General features: G+C 49.7%; 1 protein-coding gene across 4 annotated transcripts in view; it reads left to right on the forward strand.

Moving 5' to 3' along the window:
- The window catches only part of Osp (myosin phosphatase Rho interacting protein outspread), a 172,431-nt gene that overhangs the window by 34,363 nt on the left and 112,133 nt on the right, over window positions 1-25,935 (forward strand). For all 4 annotated transcript variants that reach the window (XM_076899637.1, XM_076899638.1, XM_076899639.1 and 1 more), the window contains exon 2: window positions 13,060-13,140. In XM_076899637.1, coding sequence (XP_076755752.1) covers window positions 13,060-13,140 — 81 coding nt within the window. The remainder of the gene's footprint in view (window positions 1-13,059; window positions 13,141-25,935) is intronic.

Raw genomic sequence — 25,935 nt, forward strand, 5'->3', positions numbered from 1 at the left:
GGCGGGGATTATATTGCGACATTTTAGGGCTCGTTACGCGGCCGTTGCACGATCCTGCCGATACCAACACGATAAACGAGGGGGTGTGATCGAAATCGGCAAATAAACGTCGTTGCGTTCGCGAACGTGTTCCATCGGACAATTTAGCTTTTTATTACTTTATCGTGCACGTCATGCGTCGAAGACTGTGTTTTTGCGCATCGATTCTGTGTAAAACTATGCAAAATCCTAACCACTGATTAGATATTACTTCGTTATATCTCATCGAAGAGTACCAAAGGAGTTAACTCTCTCTGCAACGCTGTTTCATTCGCGTGAACGTTTCATCGAACGTTCATCGAGCTACGGTCGAAAGTCGCGACTGTATCGTTGGTGCGAAGAACGCGGCGTAACCGGAAGCGTTCAGGAGCCGGAGGAAAGTGATACGCGGCCGGTGCGGCTTGCCGCGGATCGATGGAAAGTCCGCGAGAGAGCTCGCCCGGTTACGGATGGAACCGGTGTCGTTTCGTCGATTAAATTCTTCGTAGAATTCCAGCGACCGGGTGACCGTGAAATCGAAGTTGGTTCGCTGGCCGGGAGTCAAGGAAAGCGCGCACGCACACCGAGCGCCGATCGAACGTTCAATGAGGATTTGTTTTCACCCGATCGAGCGCCGCCGCCGCCGCCGCGGGAACGATATTGATATTCGCGGTTCGTACGACGAAAGCAAGAAAACGAGACGTTCTTTTGCATGTGCGCTGGTATATCCTCGGTTTTCTTCTTTTGCCCGGGGATCGAAGTCGGGACACGTTCTTCTCGGCGCCTCTTTTGTCCGTTTTGAAGTTTCTCAGGGAACTCGTTCCGTTCCACGCGGCTTGTACCCGGTTCGGGCGGAGTTTTGAAGTTCGCATCAAACGCTGTCGACTCTGTGTATGATCGTACGACAGGTTTACACTCGCGCCTTCGCTCGGGTGCTTTTTGCTCGCGAGGCAGCAGTCTTGTACTACGTGGTCGGAAAATGATCGTTCCAGTTGTGTTTAGCGATGTTCTTTTGCAACACTTCGTGCTCCCTCGACGAGGATAGTAATTTCGTATTAATCTTTCAATCATTTTTAAGTCAATTATTCTGTTCTCGATTCTTCGAAAAAAGAAGAATACCCCTCTTCTTCGAGACGAATACAGAAAAGTCAATGTCCGTAAATAAAATTCTTCTACGTTCTTCTGAACGCGAGGAATTTTTCCGATCTACAGTTCTCATTAGCATTCTTAGCCGCTAAATAAGAAAGAACCGCGTGGAATCATTAAGTCGGCGATGAAACGTGATTACCGCTAGCCACGGTTCGGTACCTACAATTAAAAATTTCAAGTCCACCACGCAAAGACGCGCCTACGTGCACAGAAATTTCCTCAAGTTCATCAGGGTTTAACAGCCGAATAAAAGAAACCGCTGGTACTGTTAGCGATTCCTAACGATCGTAACGTTGATAGTACGAGGGGTTGACCCGTGTCAGGATGGCAAGAAACAAAGAGAAAGAGAGAGAGAGAGAGAGAGAGAGAGAGAGAGAGAGAGGGAGCGCACACGGGACTCTACAGTTGCACGTTATACCTGCGCGATTGCCCGGGGCGACCACGAGCGGGAGGCTCGACCAGTCATTCTCGACAAGTGCGCATCACGACATCGGTCTACCTTATATCCACCTACGTTTACATCTACCCACGTTTTCCACCTTATTCACCTCGAGCCGCGTCTTGCTTTCGGGGTCTCTATCTTTCTCTCTCTCGCGCGACGACGCTATCGTTCGAGGTCAGTTAGCCGGGCGGTGCTTTGGGTCAGGTCAGGAAACCGACTGCCAGGCGATCGTTCGATAATACGCCATCGATCGTCGCGGCCTTGACACGATTTCGTTTCTACCTTGTTTGCTGATTTTTTCCCCTTTTTTTAACCTCTTGCTTCACGCATCTCATTATTATTATTATTGTGTTGCGTGTTTCAGAAAAGAGCGTACGGAATAAAAAATTTAAGAGAAGTAGGACGCGATATGTAGTTCTTGTCTTTGGTAATCTGTAACGTCCGAACGATTCGATACGAATGTTTAGAAGAGCGTGGAAATGGAATGGCGACTAGAAATTTGGTTATACGCGATTGATAATCGCGAAGGTTACGCTAATGGCATTCGGTGGTTGGTTAAAAATCTCGGGCGGAGAAATGAAAGTGTACGAGGAAAGGCAAGAGTTAGCCTCGATACGAGATCGTAGAAGGTTAATTCCAGCTCGTGGGAGCAGCTCGCTGGAAGGACGTTAATTTGTAGGCAAGGTGGTTCTCGATGAATAACAAGCCGTTCGAACACCTTCGACTGATACAGATCGTTTAAATTCACCTATCCGATCGTCGCATTCGTCTTCGATCCTGAACGATCATCGATGAAACGTAACCGCAATGGTTACGCGTCGAAATTCCCCAACACCTGTCGCGCACCGGACGAAAATCGAGAAACAAGACCGTGGCGATGGAATGTTCACGGTACGAACTGTTCACGTAACGTCGCCACGCAGCGGAGGCCCGTAATATCCGTGAAATGTCAATAACCGACACAGCCGCAGCGTTTTACATAACGATCCGCGTAGACGGCACCGCGAACGGTTCGTTCTCCACCGATGTCTTCCATTCTTGCCCTCTCCTTCCTGTTTTTTCTGCCGCCATTACTCCGCGTCGTCTCTGAAAAGTAGCATGATCTGGCTGAATCGTCTAGTAGAACAAGGTTAATCCCTTGACACACAAATCGAACGAATAATAAAAATCTCTTCGTCCAAATTAACAAGATAGAAAATTTCAGGTGAAAAGGGCGGAGTTGTACCCTCGATGGTGTTATCGAGCGTTCTCACCTCTCTTGGAACGGTGGCTGGTTAATGATTCCCGTGGTAACAATGGTCGACGGGAGTCTGCGGATAATTATTCCGTATACACAGGCGAACACGTATCTCCCCATCTGGTCTGCGTTACCATCGCGTTACCATCGCGTTACCACCGCGTTACCACCGTGTCTGGTCTCCGCTCGTCCTCCTCTCGCTCCGGGGACCACGAAGTACCACCATCGCGCGTCCGATCCCACGTCTACGACCTCCAACGCGTCTCTCTGTCTCTTGGGCAACTCTTTCGGGGGCCCGGTTCAGCCGGCCGGGTTATTTGTATGCATTTGTATGCACAGCTGTATTGTTGTTGCAAAACATGCGAGCCGGTAATCGACGTAACACGCCGCGCCGCGCGAAGAGGGACCGTGAATAGAGGCGGGTTAATCTTGCGTAACGTAATGATTCTCTCTCCGTACGAGAGCTGCTGCTGCCGCTGCTGCTTCCATCGAGGCTACCGAGAGTTGCCGCCGCTTTTCGATTTCTTGTCGTCCCGCGGTATGATCGATGATGGTAAATCGTACGAATGCCTTGCGCTGATAATGATACGTTACGATTCCTACGCTCTCTCGCATACGCTGCTTACAGTATAGCCTGCCCGGCTCCGCTCCAGCCCTCTGATTTCTCTGTTTCGACGGGGACACCGTGGAATAATCACCGCTCCGCCGATGGGCTACCCGCCATTCGATCTCCTCCTCGTACCCCTTTTTTGCCGCCGGAAATTCTTTCGCCCCTTTTTGCACGCTGGCTGCGTTTCTAGCGCAAAAACGCGCGGTATCGTTGTTGGACATTGTTGTACGCCGTTCATGTCGGGCTCGCGAGGAGAGGTTCCAGGGAGGGACTCGCGTGGTATGCATAGAGGCGACGGGTTAATGCGGTGCTAGCGATCCCGCTGGAATGGAATCGAACGGGGTTGCGAATTGCTATCCACCGATATTGTTGTACTTACGCGTCTATATAACAGGATGTTTATTGGTAATTTATTCGTCGAAGATACGGGCTAATTTAAGCGGAATGCGGTTACAGATTGAACGCTCCGTGTATATTGCCGATGGAAGGAAACTCGGTTCGATCTTGATGTAATTTCAGGCCTCCGTAACGAGCTGCGCTTCCTTACTACTTTGTGACAATCGTTAGCCTCCACGTTTACGGATTAAAGTACGAAACTCCGCGCGATTAAATGTAATTCGAATTTTTTGTGTTCGCGTGCGATACGATCGAAATGATATTTAATCGCGAGTAACTCGGTTACCGTACGAAGTTGAAACGAAATACGTAACATCCAGCAGTGGAAAGCGCCGAATCGTCGACCCGGTTAATAAATATCGTAGCACGTCGGCGATGTTTATGAATCGATTAGCCCCGCTTTCACTTTCCCGGGACCTCTTCGATCCGTTCCACGTAATCGTCGTTTAAAAACGAGACACGCAAGGTGGTCCCCGCGATCTTTTCACAACCTATGCTCGCCCGAGCAGGTGAACGATCATTAACAACTGGAAGTCGTTTCGTCGAACGACGTCGAACCTGTACTGTTTTTCGCTCTTTCCCCGTTTCTTGCCCGGGTACGCCGCCTCGGCACCCGACCGGCCCGTTCTTCCTCCGGCACTTTCGACACGTACGCGGGTTAACCGCTCGCGATGCCTCCTCTCTCGCCTGTTTAGTCAAGACGGCGCACCGGGTTCACTTTTCCCGGGGCGGAGGTTTAACGACCACTTAATTGTAGGACTCGCGTTACGAACGCTTCGTTAATTGCGCGGTTCGCGTGGAAACGAAGCGATACGGTGCCGCGGCTCGCGTTCGTGGGAATGAGACGCGTGTACCGGCTGTGTTGCTTCCGAGAACGATAGAACGGCTCGCGAATTAGGCGAGGCGCGTTTTTGCCGAATCGAACCTCGACGATTCCGATCGGCCGAGCGTTCGGCTCGTTCTTTTGTCGTACGGTTCGACTCGGTTGCTTTTTCTGTTGGCTCGCGCGGTCACTTCGACGCGGAGCCTCGTACCAAGGTAATGGCGGACGAATACGAGAGCGTAGTCGCGACGAGGTCGTGGCCCGTCGAGACGAAACGCCAGGCGACCAAACGTTCCTCGAGCTTTTCCACGGTTGTTACGCGCTCGCCCAGCTAATCGAGTAGAAAGCCATCTGAAACTGGAAATCGTTGCCGTTTAAATGTCTCCGGACACAGTGGCACCTGTAGTGGGAGCTAGTCGAGGAGTTTAGTCGACGAGGTTGCTCGGTGGAAACGAGGCTGTCGAGTTTTCGCGTCTCGCCCGGTCGCGGAAGAGAAAGGTTCGTATCTACGACTGTGACGTTCGTTTGCTGAATCGTCGAATCGAATTTGATAAAAACATAGAACTGGAAAAGGTTCTCGTCGAAGTTAAAACGACGCTGACATTACTATGTAGCGAGACTCCAAAATCGATCACAATATTTTGCGGCACAAGCTTAGCAACAAGTACCGATTACAAGGGCGACAAGTTAATCCCGAACCCAGACGACTGCTCGACTTGTTCCGCGGCGGTTGGCTAACGCAAATGGAAACGTTGAACCGCGCCATCAGCGGTCTCCGGGTGGCCAGAAAAATGTCACGGCTCGTCCGAACGCGTACGCGTATCTCTCTCGCGTCTTTAATCCTTTCGTCGATCGATTTCTCGACGCGATACCATCTTCCCGCGACGGCCAGGCCCCTGGTACAGGTTTCTCCCATCGGACGACCGATGGACGGGGGTGGTCGGCGGAGGTGGCTAGAGTGGACACCGGATGTGGGATATGCAGACGACGAGACGCGTGGGATTCCTCGTGCGATGCACGCGAGCGAGAACCCTCGTCGTGCGAGACGAGGGCAGCCTTCGACGAGAGCGGACTTCTCGGTGTACGGTTGCTCGGCGTAGAAATCTCCGCGGTGGCCGGACAAATCGTCGATCGTACCGCAAACACCGCTACGCTGGGTGAAGGGACCGGGGTGTGCGCGGATCGACGGGCGAAGGTAACCGTGGCAGACGTTGTCAGAACTGGACAGATTTAAGAGCTCTCGCGAACTTGGAGACGGCCCCTCGCGTTTCACTTTTACGCTCGATTACGTATCGCGCGCAAAAAGGGAATTCGTGCGCGATGGTTAATGGCCCGCGCGTTCTGGTACCGCCTCTCGATTCCATCCGATTGCGTAGGGACACGGTGTCCCGGTGAAACAGCCTCCTCGTTATTGAAGCTAAACGCTCATCCATCATGACTCTCTACGCTCTGACAGAGCGCGCATGTCGAACACGACGCGTATACGCGCACTTTGCTCTGTACGCGATTCAGTCCGATACTTAATCAATTATTCAGATTTAACACAGTTTTTGTTACAAGCATCTCTTGTACGCGATGCACGACTACAGAGTAAGACTTTATTTCCGAGAGGAGCGATTTCGAACGTTCCCTTTGCGTAGGTCTAATAGAATACCTGCTGAGAGTTCGTAAACCAACGTGGGTGCCATAGGATGCAGTTACCACATACGATTTCATCACACCTCTCGCTATCTCATTCATACCGCCGATACCTGTACACGCAATGGACTTTGACAGCCTGTTAGTTAATCGTACCATTTATTTCTTCGCACGCGCAACCCTTGAGAATCTCTCCCACGGGTGAGACACCCTCTGTACACGTACACACGCGAGACAGGGGATCGACGCGAACTCCAACGGGATCGTTGCGTCTTCGTATCGGACAGGCGTCGCCTACGACACGCTCTGATTGGCTAACGAGGTGGCGAACGAGGCATATCTTTAATTGCCTCCGTAAAGCGCGACTCGCCTCGTCGCAGCTCGTTATACAGCGTTCGCAGGTCGCCTTTTAGGCGTACCAGAGGCGGCCAGGCGCACCTACACCTCTCCATGATCGACCTTATTAGAGATTAGCTGCCGGTCGACGAGAGTGGGACCGCATCTGGGTCGCGTTTAGAGCTTAAGGACTTGGCAAGGACTCGGTCGAACCGTGTCAAGGACGGCCGCGAGGAAGCTGCCCAGGGAACGGCTGGGACCTCCCTTGTTACCACCGATCAACCTGTCGTCCAATTATTGCCAATTGCCCTCTCTCTTTCTCGCTCTCTCTCTCTCTCGCTGGCGATCGCGCGATCGACGTCTCAGCGGGTCGCTCGATCTTTCGGCGTTGAATTAGTCAATCGGAGTGGATCGATCGTTACTACGGCATTGGAGGTTCGAACGTTTAGCACCACGTGTCGTGGAAACATTTCTCACAGTGGCTGTCGTTCGGATGATTTATGGAGGCATCGATCGGGATCGCGATATTAATTAGTATCGGAGCCTCTTGTGGGAGTCGAGGATGGCGTTGGGTTGGACTAGGTGAACGTTGCTCTAGCTCTGTCGGGATCGTGTAGGTGATGAACGTGATGGATAACCCGCTGTGGCTACAATTTTCTACGCTTGTTAGAGGATTAATTATTAGATCGTGGGCGTTTATGGAAATTTTCCTATCTTTACCAGTCGAACGTTGCTTTGAATGTTTCGCAGTTTTTCGTGTAACCCGAAACCTTGGGATTAACAGTCGCATGCTCTTTCAACGAACATTTGTAATTCCTTTGTTTCTCCGGATATTTACGTGCGTACATATGTATAGTGGAGGTACGCTCGGTGCCTTTAAAATCAACAGCGATCAAACAAAGGCGACAGACATAGGAAACGATTAAAACTCCGCTAAAAAGGCAGCATCCCCATATACGACCGCCGGGTGGAAGAAAAAAACGAAAAAATATAGAAGAATTAAACGCACGTCCGTATTCTCGAGAAGGTTAACGAAGTGCTTCTCGATTCACGGTAGCGCAGAAGCATTTCCTGCGAGGCGTTTTTGTCCCCGCCATAAAATCGAACCCCAAGTCACGTCCCACATTCAATAACACGTTTTATGGCCCACTTAATCGTAACCGCGGGGAGACTCGCGATTCCGTCGCGGATTCCGCTGCCATTCCGCTCGGCTAAGGCGCGCAGCAAGGCTCGAAGAGGCTCGCGCGCGCGATGCCCGGTAGTTTTCCAGCTCGCTTTTGTCCGCCGGGATATTAGCGGCGCGGGGATGGCCGCCGGGGCCGGAAGTCAATTGTGAACGCGCGCCAGGCGACAGGAAATCAGCGGACCGCCGGACGGAAAGCGGTTAAACAGAGCGTAGATTCGATCGATTCGACCGGACAAAAAGCCGCGCGTCCACGCTGGCGAAAGATAGAAAGGCTTGGATTATCTCTGCGAGCAGATGGGCACAGCTGCGAGGCACGCTCGAAATAGGACAAAGGGAGTAGCGGAGATTGAATAATTCCATCGGTAGATACACCATTCGGAGATATGATTTTCTTTCAACGGCTCCTGTTAACGGTCCGTTAACCGCGCACGGGATCCGGTGGAAGTGAAATGTTTGCTTTACGTAAAACGATTTTTATTTCACGTCCCTGCTTCCTGTGCGGGTGTTATTTATAATAGCTCTCCTTTCACCCGTTTGCCTGGTTCACGCGTTCTCGGTTTGTTTTAGATTGAGAATGCTACTGTCTCGATAATAATATTCTATCGAGATACGCGCGCAACGCTCTTACACGTCTGAAAGCGGTATTTTAATAAGTGCTCCAAAGGGTGCTCGTTTATTTCACTGTGCAAACATCTCTGTCCGCTCGAGACGTCCGTTTGCCTCGGTTAAGCGGATCGGACGGAAGTATTATCGCGGTCGAGCCGCGGAGGAATCCGCGATTTTATTGACTCTCGTTCTCCGCTCGAATCGCGAGCTTAATCGTTGTTCCCTCGATAAACCAACTGGACTGTGAATCCGGAGTGGCGTGTTTCCGGGACACCGATGCGCGATTATGCATACTTTTCGCCCGTCGTTGCGAAAGCACGGACGGCGCGGCGCGGCGCGCGCGTAAAATAAACGTTCGACTGCGTTTTCGTAACAGCGCGCCGGTTTCCAACGACGGTTGCACGCGATAGCTTTCGATTAATCGAACCCGCCGTGTTCTCGATCAACCTTCGATCGGTAAGGCGAAATCCTTGATACGTAATTGGTTAAACGGGCTCCGTTTCAGGTCAATCGTATCCGATCGTGGATCGAGCCTTCCTAGCTCCGCTCCGCGCTCTAATTTCCAGTAGAACTTCATTTCGGTTCTCCGTCGTTCGCCGTATCAATCGCGTTTCACCGCGCGGCGAACGAACGTCCAATTTCTGGCTTAAACGTTACGCTTAATCTTATCTTGACGATATAATTATGTTCTACACGTCAGACATATGTAGGTAATGACACCAGTCGTCAGCTTAGCGTTTCTTAATATAATTGGACGGGTGGATACTTGGCGACAAGTGGATATCGCGGTCGAACACGGATTCGATTTTAAATTTATCTGCTGGACGGAACATTCGATAATCCACTTTTGCTTTCAAACGAAATCATCCACTCAATGAATAGAACGTTTATTCAAACGATCATCAATTCATCGCATTAGATATTTTAATGAAGGTATCGTAAGAGTACTCTCGCGGCCGTCCATCCACGCGTGGAAACAACGAAACGAGAAGCTATTATCACGCTGTCCGTTCGCGGAAGAACCGGGAGTCGCATCGACTCGAGCAAACCACAGGGGTGGATTCGACGCGTTTCGCGACTCGCAGCGCGCGCGTCCCTTCATTTATCTTTCGCGTAATTGCGCTCGCGGGCAGAGATCTCGCGGCGTAAATTAGTTTATCGCGTACGAGGTATCTGTTAAGGCTCCGCTCGCGATGGATCGAGCGCGCGTTTAGGCGTCGACCCTGCTGGCCGTTGCTGCCGGGACGCCGTAGAAGGGCGCGGCGTAATTTCCTTCGAAGAGAGACGCGCGCCGCCTGTACCTTTCTCGGGGGAAAACCGACGAGGAACGACCGAGCCGAGTGAATTCTCGTTCTTGCGCGAGCCAGCCGGACGATCGCCTCGTTTCGCGATTGCCACGCACTGGAAAATGATCACCAGGCCGCGGGAACGAAGACGTATCGCCTCTTCTTCTTGCTGGCCGGCCCACCGTTCTTTTTCGACCGCGTTCCCCGCGCGAAAGCTACCTGCTGTTCAAGTCTCGCTCGAGCCTTTTCCGTCACTCGCGTCTCGCGCGCTTACGCATTCGCTGGGTAAAAAGTTTCGCGCAAATGAAGCGTTCCCTGCGCAGATGAATTTTAGAATTTGAATCGTATTTTCATCGACGCGACACAGTTTCGTTCGCATCGACGATCTACTCGAGTTCAGCGCGCGCGATCGAACGCCTCAGCTCCGAAGTAGACTAATTGCCGCGGACAATTCCTATTATGAACTGGAACGGAATCACCATTATTATATACCGATCGCGTATCGATGCACGCGTGCACACACAGGAGCCCAGCTATTCGCGTCGTTCGAGGCATTCCAATTATCTCCGACGCGATGCACGCTCGCGGTATTAATCACGGGAAATCTGGGTCGCCGCGCGTCATTGCGGGTGAAATTTCCTCGACGGTCGAACCTGGTCGTCGTCGTCGCGCGGGAAGAAAAACTGCCCGCGTAGCTCGTTGCCCTTCTCGCAGCCAGCTTTCGTAACGAGCGAAAGTGACGCGTGTACAACGTCTCTCGCGGGAACGGCCTCCTGCTCTTCCCTTGTCCGCGTCCTCTTCTCGTTTTCACCGAGATATTTGGAAAGCGCGCGGAATGAATCCGCCAACGCCAGCCAGGCTGCCCCGACCCGTCGACGGAAGCGGTTTCCGTGGAATAATGCATCGTGAAACAGCCGGCGCGGGGTTCATTAACATATTTCCAAGGAAAACGATCTGTCGAAGGCGTTTCCTTCGTGGAAACACCGGGGAAATATGCTCGCGCGTCGAGCATGCCTCGAATCGTTGCTGTTTTTCAGATCGAACGGAATGTCGGACCGCTCGAACGCATTGCTGCCACGGGTTGATAAAATGCTCCGTGATTCGATGAAAACGAAGGTTAATCGTGTAACTGTGTTTTCTGAAATTTGGAAAAAGTTTTGCAAAGTTTCTACGTATCGAAAGTTTATTTACACGGTCGAGAGGCTTCGCGCGGCAGATTGGTGTATAGAAAGGTTTCGTTGTAAATGGAGCACGCGTGAGCGATCGATATGTACGCGGACGAAAGTCGAAACTTTCATCCCATATTAGGGCGGGCTTATTAATTTTAATACGGAGCCTGGCTCGGTTTCGTGCGTCAATGCCCAGACGGAGAACCGCGATTCTAATTAGCGGCGTAAGCGCGGACGAGAGTCATAGACGCGTTCGTTCCTATCCAGTCGTTCCGATCTTCTTTTCCCCTGAAAAAAACGCCAGATAACGTTGAATTCCCCAGATAACAGTTTCCAACCGAACACGGAGAAACGTTCCACGGCATCTATTCATTAAATCATAATCGTAAAATCGAATATTCCTTAATTGCTGTTCTTTCGCCAATCGTTTCAATTTTTAATCACCTCGGAAGTGGTGCTTCTGTTATTACACAATTTTTCGAAGGGAGTCATTACACTTTTTTGCACTCCTTAGCCGTCTGCAAGGGAGGTAATCATCGGGAATAGAATCGCTAGCGGATTTGCGGTATTCTCAAACCCTTTATGATACGATACCGAGGAAACGTGGTTTCGGTATGAAACGGTGAAAAAAATGTAATAGCTTAATAAGATTTTCGTACGTACAACAGGATATAATAAATTTGTACGAGTTGTACAAAAGCATTGGTTCCATTTCCTGTCTTATAGTTTTCACGAAAAAAGTACGCGATAAAATACAAGAAAAAAAAAAAAAAATAAAAGATACGTAGAACGCAATGCTCTCGATGATCGACCGATTTAAGATTCCTCGATGATAATGTACCCGCTCACGTGACTTTCCTTTCCACCTGAATGGCCGCCGCTTCAGTTTCCCTTTCTCTTTCCCGAGCGGAGCCCTTCGACTCGTTCCTCCCTTCCATCTTCTCCCCCCTTTTCGTCGTTTTTCTTATCCCCTAGACGGTAGCCCCTAAATCTTCCTCTAAACATAATAATAGAGTTTGAAGAGGATCTGGCGTGCAACGGCGGCGTTGTTGGGAAGTTTGATTAGCTCGTGCTCGACGCGGAGTCGCGATGGGAGATTGCTTCTCGTGGTTGATATCCTGGCTATGGTTTTCTCTGGAATGTCGACGTCGATGCGCGCCGCTTCCAACTTTTTTAATAATTACTCGTTGTTTTTTTTCTTTTTTTTTTTTTGGTCGCCTCCGTTTGAGAGGATCGACGCGTACGAACTTTCAATGGAGGGTTGTATATAGACGATAAGCTGTTTGGCTGAGGTATATCGAGCGCGAGAGAAGCAATTATTTTTATTTCTCGTGGTTTAAGCTGTAGATATTTATATTTGTCTCATTATATGGCCATATTTCTTTGGCCCTGATCTACGGTCACGAGATACTGAGTTAATAACAGTACCGAGTTAACGATACCGATATGAACAGAAAGAGAACGCATTTCGTTGGTGATTTTTTCCTCGATGTTTAATCTCTGTGGGTATTCGTAGCTCCTTTTGGTGTACGGTAACGAGTTAACGATGCTGGTATAAAATGGCAACGAATAAATTGTTCTTTACCGTCCCCTTTCTGGATCTGTTTCTACATTCGTCGCGGATCGCGGGCCGGGCTGCGCCGTCGATATTCATATTTCTCTGGTTGTCAGCGTGCACATATTTCCGAGGTGTCCGCCTACTGCAGTTGTACGCGACGTGAAACTACGTAGAAAGTCCTTGTACCCGATAGAAATAATAACGACGTCAGAAGTTCAATGCAACGTGACGAAACGCATAATGCACTCCGTGAAGTGTGACTCCTTCGAATTCATTCTGATTTCTCCAAACCGACTGGCTACCTTTTAGTAACCCCCCCCCCCCTCTCTCTCTCTCTCTCTCTCTGTTTCTCTATACGTGTGTACAATATTTACTAACGAAGAAAAGCTTACGAATGCATAACCGCAACGAGTCGTTCATAATTGATCCGCTGGAGTCCATATTCGATACCAGCCGATTTTTAAACAAACACTCATGTTTCTTCCAATCGATTTTCAGTTTCATTTAACACCAGCAGCCTCGTATTTGACGCTCAGCTGTTATTTACCCACCAGTCACCCGGAATCAAACGGTTAAAGTAACCGCGACGATCGTTTCTGTTGCAGGCAACGAGGAAGATTTCAAAATGCGGATACCTGTTCGTCGCCCCGGGCTGGGACTTCTCGAATCCGCTGAACCGGACGAAGGTAAGAGCGAAGAGGAGGCTTAATTGAAAATGGTTTACCTCCCCCCTCTCGTTTCCACGGCTCTGTTCGTGATCGAGCCGCGGAAGCTAGGTGAAACGATCCCCGGTGGAGATCGGAAATGCCCCGTCTGGCCCATCGATCACTTCCGTTCCGATGCCCCGCGAGGTACGTGCCGCGTTATCGACCGCCTATGATCGCGAGATCGTGTTACAAGATCGATCGAGCCGCGCAATTTTCTCATTATCGAGAAAGCAAGGATAACCGCGCGCAACACCTAGATGCGCTGAAACGATCGGTACCATTTTCTCCCCTATGCCCCACGATCTCGATCGTGGATACAGTTGGTGCTCCGTTTATGGGAAATTTTAGTTAACGCTCGATTTGCCCGCCGCACTTTCCCTCGGGCTTTATTATTCGAATCGTCGCGCTACGACGATCGGCTACGATCGTTCGTAGATCGATGCCAAAAGTCGGTCGACGTTTCTTCTGCTATTTTTTTTTTTTTTTCAAGTGCGATTAAAAGGCAGTAGGTTTTGTGTCAGTCGAATCAAGGGTGCGAGCAAATGGACGCTTTGATCTAGATATTCGAATCCGATTTGTTCGAGTGAAAAACAGAGCTGCGGAGAAACTCGTGCATCAGCGAGCTATTTAGGCTAACCCAAGTTCGCTTTCCTTCCTTTTCAGCGGAGCAAAAAATAACAGCGATTATACTCTCCTCGTAAAATTCCATTTACTGTCTTTTTGAAGAACAGTAGTTCACCTGAATTAAAATTTACTTATTCGCGAAGAAAAGAAGTCAGTTCGTCTAGCTTTCCACTAGAGAATCATCTTGTAAATTAAACGAGAGGCCAGTAAAACGATGTATGTTTGTAACGCAACGAACTCGCAGCTGAGGCGATTATAAAAACGATCCAGTTACCCGAATAAATCGACTTTTCGAGCTGGTCGTCTCCTCGAACACGTCCCGCCTCTCCCGTTTTACGGGAACTCGCCGGCGCCGGTACGTGACTGCGAAATGTAAACGTTTGCCGATCGTCCGGTTTTTTCCTCGTTTCGTATTTACGACCGCGAACCACGGATCAGACGTCCCTTTCTAAACTTTCACCCGCGAACGGCGACGCACGGATCCTTTAACGCTTCGTATCGGGCAATTTTTCCCGCGAGCTGATCGATAAGAGCACCGCGCGACCGATTTCGATCCTGGAGCCGCTGATCGAGATCGCCGTGACTCGTGCGGATCGCGAGCTGTCGTTCGACATGGATCACGATGGTATATTAATTTCCATCCTGTTCTCGACGCGATCCCTATTTTCCGCACCGCGAGAGAAATCTGTTCTCGCGTCGTCGAACAGGTGAAACAAGTAAATAGAAGATACGTGTGGGGTGAAATTGAAAATTGTGGGTCTTCGAGGCGTGCGATTGGAAAATCAGAAACTCTTTCTTCTCGTTTTTATCTATATAAAGTTGTACTACAACTCGAAAGCAGGGTTCGTATAATATGTGGCTGTCGATTTACATTGCAAACGTCGTAGTTACGGGTACAAATTATTTTAACGTGGCTTTTACGTTTTTTTTTTTTAGTGTAAATGGAATGTCTAGTGGCTATTAGCACGGACGATTACTATTCGCGCGACTATCCAGGCGAAATTTGCAATTTCTCTGGCTACCGCTGTTCGTTACGTGAAGCAGAATTTTTTTTCGAGCTTCGTTTCGCACGTTAGACTAGCCTTTTATCGGGACTAGTGGATATCTGCGGCAATTGTGAGCTTCCGTTTAGCAGCAAGTACAGGATGTATTAATTTCCACTCCGTTATCTGTACGACTTCTCTTTTCCACGGTATTATCGCTGGCTTGGCACTAGGAGAGAAATCTACAGGATTAATAGACGTCCTGGGAACACGTCGTGTAATAGTAAAAAGCTAAATGCTACAGAGTTGCAACGTTCTAAGTTTCAGGAAATAAGATCGTTTAAAATTCCATCGACATTTCATCCCACGCGACGATACGATGCAACGCGAGGGGTTGATTCCGCGCGAGGAAAGCTCGATTCGACTTTTATCGCGTACGCGCCCTTTAAATCGAGCAGCACTCCGCGAAACAATCGTTAGATCGAACGATCGTTTCACTCGAGAGAGTTATCGAGGGGCTCGAATCAATTTGGGCCGCGTGTGTCGTTATTATAGTGCACGGTCTGTGATTCGGTCGGCATCGAGCCGATGCGTGAAGAGCGAGTTTGAACGATCGATTATCGAATCGCGCGGCGTTCCACGGGGCCTGGTTGTCGAGAAACGCGGTGAGTAGAAAGCGGTTTAATGGACGGCCGTGTTTGGCCTCGATCAACGGACTCTCCCTTCATTTTCTATGACAGCTGCGACCGGTCTTCCGCCAGTTTTTCGCTCTTCCGCGGAGAACGGGCATTCCTCTTCCGGTTTCGAGTCCGTTCCTCCTTCCGTTCACCTTGAAAATCGCTTCGAAACGGAACGTATCTGACTGCGTCGTTCTCGTTCGAATGCATTTCGCGAAATGGAAACCTGAAATCTGTCGATCGATCGGATGGACAGGTTTCCCCGTTTCAGCGAAATCACGTGAGTGTAAACAAGAACGGAGAACGCGCGATGGTTAAATAAACCGGAGACGTGTACCAGCGTCATAAAGAGATAAGAAGAAACGTTACATAATTAAGAGAAGGAAAAAAGCCCTCGAGCCGTCGAATTATCTCGACGTCATAAACGTCCATATATCATTCGGAAAGGCAGACATCAGATTCCAACAGTTCGCGGCCCCGCTCTGCTACGTAAATCACCCTCATTAGATACCCCTATCGGGGCCCCTATAACGACCGCTCGAGTTAACGGTCCCAGCCAATTTTTAATGAATTCAATGTCGATCCTAATTTTAAATCCTAACTGTACACTCCTCTTACGAGTGCTTCTATATTTTCGACGCGAAACGAAGAATAACGTACAACTCAACGCTTTCGAGTTTCGCTATAATAATTCATCGATGTCAACTGAAATATTTGAGACTCTCAGCTTTCCGATTTACCTCGAATTTTTGGTGGTCGAACGTTGAGATTCTCCTCGAAGCGAATTGGAAAGAGCGACGGAGGCAGCGATCGAAGGAAAGGGTTTCGAAATCGGACGCGGGACGAGGACGGACAAGAAACGCCGGCGGGATCGATAAACGAGCGTCCCTCGTCGAGTTAACCAGGAAGCGTGGGGCGAATCGACGACAAGGGGCATTGTCGTTCCCGGCTGTTGGTACTATCGTCGAAATTACATCGAGCGGTACCGCGAGCCTGTAAATCGCGCTCGTTTCACCGCGAGACGTCGGAGAAAGTGAATAATTAGAAGGCGCCTCGAGGTCTTAAAGGCCTTTAAAGACTATGAGCGACGAGCGGTGCGTAACAGCCGACTTCTCTCCGCGCGTCACCGCCGCGAGACTCCTTTAATTAAAGCGGGCCTTGTTAATTCATGCGTTACCGTCACGGGGCCATTTTCACCGCGTTCGCCCTCCTCCTCCCTTCTAAATCGCCCGTTCTGTTCCTCTCAACGATTCTATTCACCCTGGATCTCCGACGACTGTCCATGGTATTCCAATTAGAAAGATCTTTCCTTGCAACTTATCACCTGTTACGAACGTACAGGTTAATTTGCATAATTACGATCAACAATAGCAATTTTCCACTATCCGTCTTGAAATTGTAGCGTCATTTGAGTAAACGAGGATACAATTAACCGGAGAACGAGCCGAAGGATTATCTACCGGTGTATCAACCTTGAACGCAACGTAGCAAGTCTTCGTAAAAGAACGTGTCTACTCGAACGTGTAACAGCGTAGCGTAAACCGCAGAAACGAATTCGTGGAGTCATCGAGTACATAGTGCCGCGCGTACACGCATTTTAATAAAGTAAACGAGCATTGTGCTCGAAGGTGGCCTCGACGATCGTCGTAACGTTCGTTCTTGGCTCTCGATAAGAGCCGACGCGGCCGATAACACGCGGCGAACGCGCGTTCTCCAATCGTGGGTCCGAGCACAATCGCGAGGAGAAACAATCGCGCGCGAGCAGGCTCGATCCTTCTTCGCGAACGTAATATACCTTCGTGGCGGGCATTTTTGCTCGTCACGAAACGCTCGTTCATGAAACCGTGCAACAAAGGACGCGTTCAGACCGATCGCCGGCCCGATTCTACCTGTCGTTTATCGACGTTTAGTTGCATAACAATAATGACACAGCGTATACGCGCCTCGAAACGGAGTACGTACCTGCTAAATCAGCGTGTCGACGCGTTGCCTGGCGTATCGATACCTGACGTCGCACACCACCAGAACCATCGACACGTGTCGATGTTTGTCAACCGATTTTCACTCGACTCCCACGGCTAGCGATGGGATCGAGCGCGCTTTACGCTCTCGAGTAATCCGATAAGACGATCTGATACTTGCAGAGGGCAAAACCGTGGCTGACTTCGCACGGAGCTCGTTCCCATCCCTGGCGATCGCGTCAGTTTCGACGAACTTTTAAACAATAACCGCAATCAGGATACGCAGAGGAACGAGGGCCGTGTTTCTTTTGAGAACGTTGCGTTACCAGGTAAATACGTACACGGTCGCTCGATTGCACAATCGACGTGTGCGGCCCACACGGACGCGTGTCTCATTGCGTAACCGACATACCTCATTGTTAGCCCAGGACTGTTCGTAGCCGAGAAAACGGTCTTATCAGGTGAAGAAAGAACGAGCGCTTTCCTTCTGTCGGGCTGACCTCATCCCACGCCAACGCCACCGACAGACGTCGCTGAATTCGTGTTTCATTAACTGAGAATCGCCAAACTGACGCTCGCGAGAACGGTAGAGCAACGATAACGCAAGATTCTTCGCGGACGATGTCGAGCACGAAGTGGAGAACACTTTACGCCGCGCTGGCCAGAGAAGATTATGAACGTGGGTTGCGCTAGATTGGGTAGGTCTAACGTCGCTGGACTTTGCTCTAATTGAACGATATTTAGGTCACGTTAAACGCGACTTGGATGGAGTTTAATTAGTTTAAGTCTCCGTTAAATTCGAGTGTCCTTATTCGCGGATTTATGGCTCGAGTTTTACTTCGCGCGTCAACCGTGCACGATCGTGATTAGAAATGCAGTTTCCTTCGTATCTTGGCTCGATTTATTTAATCGATTAAACTTTCGACAACACTCTTCTCTCCTTCGAATATATTGTCCTCGGATAGGGTAGATTTCGTTATCCCCGTTTCGATGTCAGCCAAACTCCACGAAGCGGTCCCAAAGCGGAGCCAAAGATTCATTAGGCCGTGGCGACGGTGGACGAGGCAAAGTCGAATCTAAATCAAGCGTAGGCCATTTCGGTTTAGGGCTATTTCCGATCTGGGTTACGACTCGCCTCGGTTCGTATTTAATCCACTCGGCGAGTCATCGTTTTCACCCCGTGTCTCATCGTGGAACGACATCGACGAGGCGGCCGATCGAACGCGAATCGAACGCGAACGAGACGCGAGACGGTCCCCGCGTTACGCCACGGCACCGTTTAATTAGCCAATTAACGCGTGCACGCCGCTCGACTCGTTCTCGCGGCTTGGCCTCGATAGGGGGGTACATATTCGCGGCCGGACGATATTTTCCCAGACGCAGAACCGCGATCAAATTGGCACACGCTCTAACGAACCTGCGACGCGCGGGAAAAAAATCGAGGACGACCGCGAAATTCCGCTGGTTACGTTCATTTGCATCATAATGGGCGCGCCTTCTTTCCGTCCCCTCGCGAGAACGTACACGACTTGCGTCTCTTCTTCCTTTCTACTCGTTTCGTCCTCGTTTCAACCGATTCCGCCGCTCTTTTTTTCCCTTCGATCGTCGTGGAAAACCAAGCGACGCGGTCTCTAATGGTATGCTTTCACTGACTGACTGCAATAGGGAGCATTTTAAAGGACGAAGGCAGGCACGCGCGCGGCTGATCATATTAATTTGTAGAAAATCCAGAGCGTCCTGCAAAGGTTTCCTTTTTTTTTCTTTCTTCTTGTTTCTTTTTTCCGAGCCACCGATTCGAGGACGTCGCTGTTCGACGCCTCGATAAACAGGCGCGTTCTGGACGGTGGTAAGAAAAACGTTCGCGGTGAACGGTCGAAATTTCGCAAGAAATGGGCTCAAGTCCAACGTACGCGTGCACGGTGACTGGGAAAGGTACCTGCGCGTTGCGAACTCTTTATTTCCGTTCTAAACAATCTTCCCTCGAACAACTACTTACAACGAGTCAGCGTTTTCTATCTGTCATACAAATATCGAATGGTTTTTTTTAACTCTCCGCGTGCATTTATAAACGATGTAGCTAGTCGAACGAGGTACGAAAGGAGGCATGAACCCCCGTCGAAGTCTTCCTTTATCATTTTTTCCCAAGACGCCGAAATTGCTGTATAATCCTCTCGAGAGGCATCCCCTTTCGGGTGGCGTCGTTCCAGCTGAAATTGCTCGCATCAGGTGAAATCGTCCCGTAATTCCACGGGAGATTATCCGGAGCACAAGGGCGGATCCACGGATCCTCAGGCCCGAATCGAGCGTACGCGCACGATATCAAACAGCTTTACGAGTTTTTAATTGAACAATATTGAATGAGGCCTCTCGCGAATTCTCGTTAACCCGTGCACACTGGAAACGATTACCCAACTCGTCACACGAGCTTGCCGATGTTTTCAACGCAACGTCTTATTATTTGTTATTTTCATTCGCTTCGGATCGAAACCGATTAACCTTCGCCCGCCGTTTCGCTTATAAATAATTATATTAATCAATCATTTCCGAAGAACTTTCAGAGTACTTTTAGTGGTCGCTCGACGCGAGTAGACGGGGATACACGTGTAATTCTCTGCTGTAAAGTTTCATGCGAGCTTTTAGCGAATGATTACTTAATTTCCCGATGGCGTGTACGATAGGGGTGAATTCGTAATTTCGTGGCTGAAAGTAGCTTTCCGTAAACGTGTCGGTTAACAGGTTAAACGTCCTCGCGCGTACGATGGTGTAACGAGCGTATTTCCACGGAGTAACGACGAGCAGGACGAGCAGGACGAACGGAGAGGAACACGGGCCACGTCGCGCATGGGCCATGCGAGGGCGACTTAAGGCCCGCTGCTGCAAAATGCATTTGCTTACGGCTCGCTCACGTACGCCCGTATAAAACGGCGCATTATTCGCGAGTTATGCCCCGTACGCACGTCGCTGCTCATTTTTTTTTCTCTCTCTCTCTCTTCCCTCCTCCCTTTGTGAGCAGCCTCTTAAAGCCTGAACGCGGCCCTTCCTGCACGCGTCGTTCCTTTCTGCCATCTCTTCTTTCCCTCCTCCTTCCTTTCTTCCTTTCGTCCTTTTTTTAGCATTTTTTTCTCGCTTTTTCTTCCTCCTCCTCCTCCTCCTCTTCTTCTTCTTCTTCTTCTTTTCTTTCTCCAACAGCTCTTTCTTCTTTTTAACTCTCTCTTTCTCTCTCCGTATTTTTATCTCCGCGCTCCTCGTCGTCGCCTCGGCGCCCAGGGAACGTGCGACACGTGCAAATGCGAGAGCCAACGACGGGTACACCTACGCACCGCCTAATCGATGCGTTCATTGTTTGCTGGGCGGCACTGCGGTGGGTTTTGTTTGCTTTGACGAATGATTGATTAGAGGAAGCAGTGGGAACGGGGTCTCGGAGAGATTATAGGAATTACACGGATGCTTGTCATGGGAAAAATCGCTGCGATCGATTCGAGATCTATGCCTTCGATGCCTTGGAGATCCACTTTTGAAAGTTTCGATTCGAGACGCGACAGGATTCCACCGGATCCAGATCGTTCTCCACGTTTTCGTGGACGCAGAGAAAATCGACTGGCGGCGGGCGTTCGTTTTCACCTGCGACCGTTTTCACTTGGCCAGCAGCCGTTCTCCATTTGGCAGCGGCGCGTTTCTCTCTCCATCGACGGAAGACGCGGTGAACCAGCCGCTGCGCAGGCAACTGGTAACTTCACCGGATCGTTGATAAATGGCGACGCCTCGTCTGAGGCACCGAAATCGCCAGGTGGCCAGGCTTACCAGAGCGAAATCCGCGGGAACGTTCGAAAAAACAATGGTTCGGAGTTCTCGCCTCGCCGTAGGAATTCCTATTCCTGGCGGTGGTCTTGGTTGAGGCGTGTTGCAGGGTCAGACGGCGAAACAAAGGTCCACGTTGGACGGTGCTCGTGCCAGGCTAATTATCGATAAGGCAATCAATCTCTGGAACCGGGGTACGGGCTGGTAATGCCAACCTCCGGGCCACGAGAGAAAGCAGTTTTGATTGGGACTACGTGTACAGTGGTACGCGATACGTTTCGCTTGTGTTGCCATTACCCTCGAGAACGTTTTCGACTGGTTTTTTTAGTCACGTTCGAGGAAAGCACTGTGCATCGTTACCTAATTTGGTACGTGCCACTGTTCGCGTACGTCGCGTGGTAACTCTTGTCAGTTTTCTGAAAGCATTCGGGAGGGACTCGAGTTCATTGTCTCACGAGTAACTCGATATTTCGCGTTCGATATTCGCGAGGTAGGTAATAGAGTGCGCAGGGTTTCAGGTAAACGATTGCCGTGACCATTCCGTGACGTTGCCTCATCCAGTCGCGAAAGGGTTAAGAGAGCTCACCGCCAGCGCGCTGGTACAAACGTACAAGTGTTATCGGGACCAGTATTGGCGTTATAATTCATCGTACATGTAACAATCTGCATTTCAAGCCGCGCAAAACAGTCTTCCATGATATATTTCAAAATCTATGGACAGGAACATTAAGTACTCGCGTTCGACGTGCGAAAAAATCAGACCGATCTCTCTCTCTCCTTTTCTCTGGCAAAGTACTAAAATCGCGACGATAATAGGTTCGTAATTGTCGGTGGTATGGATACATAAATCGGGTTGATTTACGAGCCGTGCAACGGAGAAACGATCGCGTTCCATTGTCTTGGAAAGCGGGAGGAAAAGCGCGAAAGAAATTCAGCCGCAATAAGCCGGGTAATAACCGCGGCCCGTTCAACGTCGATCGATAATTGGGAAATATTTCGAATAACTCGTAACGCGTTTTACTAGGTCGTCGAGTTCATTTTACGAGCGCGCGATTTTATGGCCAGCCAGGAACTATCGATCGTAGGTAAGATGTACACGTGTAGCAGGAATTAATACAATTAACGAGCACCATTTAATTCAGAAGGCGCAGCGGCGGTGGTCTACTTCTCTCTAGTCGACCCACCTGCCCCTTCGACGGACAGGTAACCGAGCCTCCGCGACGCCGTTCAGCTCGATTTTTGTCGGTTCCCCCCGTGTCACGAGTTATTGTACCTATTAACATAATTTTATGCGACATTAATCGCCTCTCGTTTAAAGGTGCCGGGTTTAATACCAGAATTACCGATGCTCGACCTGCACTTACATATATCTAACGAAGTCGTTAAAACGACGGGTTTTGCGCTACTCCGCGTTATTTATGAAAGGAAATGGTAACGCGTCGTTGCTTGAGAATGTAAGAAAAGCGATCTTTTCGCATTCCTTTCGAGCAATTTCTAAATAATCTAACTGAAAATGTTTTCATACTTTCGACTGAATTTTCTATCAGACTTTTCAGAGATTTCTCAGAGAGAGAGATTTATCAGAGAGATTTCTCAGTCTCTTTAATAAATTATGGAGAATCTGAGAAACGAATTGCTGCGAATCTACAGAATCTCAATAAAATAAAATTTCACCGCCGCTGGTTCGACGACGCGGATAAATTTCATTCGCAAAACACTCTCGTTCGCTTCTGCCAAGTCATAGTTCACCAGCTGTCAGCGAGGATGGCGATTAGCGGGGCAACGATCCCCGGAAAGCGAAAATGCCGGGTTCGGGCCGCGTTTCAGCCAATTACGCGGACTTTGCTCGTCCGGCACCTGCGCGGCTTCATCGTGGCACTGTTCGCGTACAATGGGATTACTCGAATCACCGATCCATCGACTACGATCGATTCTCTTCATACATTAACCATCGCAATCCCTGGATCTGGACTCCGTTTCCATTGAGATCCATTTAGCGACGAATTCGCCACAGGGGTGCACGTTTCATTCGCTGAGCTGGGGAGGGTTCGTTGCTCGAAAGTCGTGGATCAAGGGTATTCTGCTGTTCAAGTGCTTCTCGAGAAATCCCTCCGACTGGATCTGCTCAGTTTCGTAGTCCCCTTAAAAGATAAATTACTTCGTCAATCGAATGATTATCAACGCACACCCATAGAGGATCGCGCTACTATTTTGGAATTCGAAGCGGAAAAGAATCAAAGAGAACCTCTACGCTGGCGATCTCGACAAATTTCACAGAAATCACGTTGATTTCCGCGCACGCCACTCTCTCCAGCATTGTCCACGGCTATTCTTCTCGCGTCGAACGCGGGGAACGAGCAAGAGCACGCGAAGGTTCGTGTCGCGACGTTATTGGGACACGGTCCGTTTCCATACGTTTCCCAGGCCGTGTTCGGCCGATCCGCGACGCTTGTAACCCCGCCGGATGCCGGGGTGCACCGCGACGCCCCGTTTAAAACCGCCGCGGCGAAATGCCCAGAACGTTGGAACACGAGCGTGTCGTGACTTCATCGTCTGGTACCTCGATGCCGCCTCTATTGTTCTATGAATAGAGCTCGCCTATCTCTTCCCTTTTGGCTCCCTCGCCTCCTCTCCGTTCGCCGTTGTTCCACCTTTCACCGGGAACCGGGAAACGTATCCGAATTGGAGGGCTTGTTCTGGGGATTAGCCGTGGCGATCGCCACGGTCGTTTATCATCCGGACCTTTCTAAGCAACGTTGTCCTATTAGAGATAGATATCGAGGAATCTAATGGGAGTTTTCCTTCTTTCCTTCCTACCAAGTGTCACTGATCTTATCTTTTCTTACGATTGTTACGCATGCGTTCTGTAGTTTCGTGTGTCGAGATTTTTAGATGAAATTAACAATAATTGTATAGTGAAAAACTGGCGATTTTCGTTATTGAAGTTGAGCAAGGAGTAGGTAGGCTTGAAATTTTTCCACGAGGAGGATTCTCTCGGGTGTAGGACGAACTGGAGTGCACGCTCTCGAGTGTACGCGTATGAAATATCGTGACACGCGAGCTCTGACACCTACCGTGAGGAAAGAAGATCGAATCTGATCCGTGGTAATTCGATCGTGAAAAGAAGGAGGCAGAGGTCCGCGATGTTTTGTCTCTGCGTCGATATGCAAATTCTAATTTCGATATTGCAAAATCGAGCGAGAGCTACCTGTTTCGATACCATTTCGTAACGATTGCAGCTGGCGTGTGCTTTTAGAGCGAGAAGAATAAAAATTGTTGAATACGTATGACAATTTCTAGCCACTGCGACGCAGGGTAATTAAGCGGGGAAAGTCGAGACGACTCGACTTCGAACGCGAACGTCTTCTGTCACTCGAGTCGCGTAAACGGTCCGTTTCTAACTTCTTACTTCCCCGTTTCCCTTGGCAGAGACGATTCTCATGCCAGTCTTTGTCTGAAATGACCCGTGACCCTTCGCTCGAACCGGAAACGCGGAGTAGGAAGAACTGGAAGTTGCGTAAGTCCTCTGTGAACAGATGAGTCGCGGACGGAGTTCGTAGAAACGCGTTCTCAGACTCGTTGGTTCTTCTCTGGCTCGCCGCTCCTCTGCTTCTTCTTCAAGATTTTAGATTACGAATTTATATTATTTTATATGTATCAAAAGGCAAGTTCGCTGCAAGTAATCTACTCGGTGAATCTCGTAAAAATCGCGAAAAACGCAAGAAAAGCGAGTACGTGTCGCACTTCGAAGAAATCGGAATTCCAAACGCTTCTCGCGATAGATTCCGCGGGACTCGAATCGTTAGAGGCGTTGCTGGTCGTCTCGGAGCTCGCGTTTAACCGGTTAATCGAAGTACGAAACCATCGATAACCATCGACGGTGTTGGCTATCGATATTTCTCCACCTCCTCCGATCGGCGAGGCGCATAATCGTGCGGCGAAGGTGGCATTAAATCGAGAGGTAGAAATTTCGTTGCACAATCGAACGCTCGTCGGATTTCTCCGCGGGCAGGAGCCTCTCTTCGTTAATACGACACGATGCCGTCGGTCGCCGGTACCCGGTGACTAGTTCGATCGGTAATTCGACCCGGGAGAAGTGGCAAGAAGACCCGGAAGAGCGGACCGCGAGAAGAAAACCTTCGTGTAACAGGGCAACGAGGATCGGCCCCGCGGTGAACGGCGATCCTATCTCTTTGTTGCATCGCCGACTCCAGCTTCGGTTCTGCTTCGAAGCGTTTCCAGAAAATCTGATTCCTCCCTCCAGCTCCCGGTTTCTTGCGTCCAACGATCGGAAAAATCTCTCCCTAGCTACTCGTTGCTTCAACTTGCGTCTCAGAAATCTGCAATTCCATTTTTTCTGTGTGGAAATCTCTGTGGAATTAGAAAATTCCGCATCGATCGAGAAGATCTCTTTCTCTCTTTTGGCGTCCATTTGCTGCTCCAATTATGAAATTTGCCGGCGATTATATATCGGGTGGAATTCTGTGCTTTCGAATTGAAATTGGAAACTTCACGGAGTAATTAGAGTGGAGTAATTACGGTGACGTTGATCAGTGGCGATCGCGGTGCATTTTCTGTCTTATCCTCTAACAAGTGAAATTCCCCGAGCCCTCTTACTTCGCAATCAGAGTGTGACAATTGTATATTTGTATCAATGGTAATCGCGGCGAGTTTTGCGCTAGAATTTCGGTCCGGCATTTCGACTGCGATTTAGAGGCTTCTCACTTGGCA

This window comes from Xylocopa sonorina, chromosome 8, assembly GCF_050948175.1.
Source record: "Xylocopa sonorina isolate GNS202 chromosome 8, iyXylSono1_principal, whole genome shotgun sequence".
Lineage (NCBI taxonomy): Eukaryota > Metazoa > Arthropoda > Insecta > Hymenoptera > Apidae > Xylocopa > Xylocopa sonorina.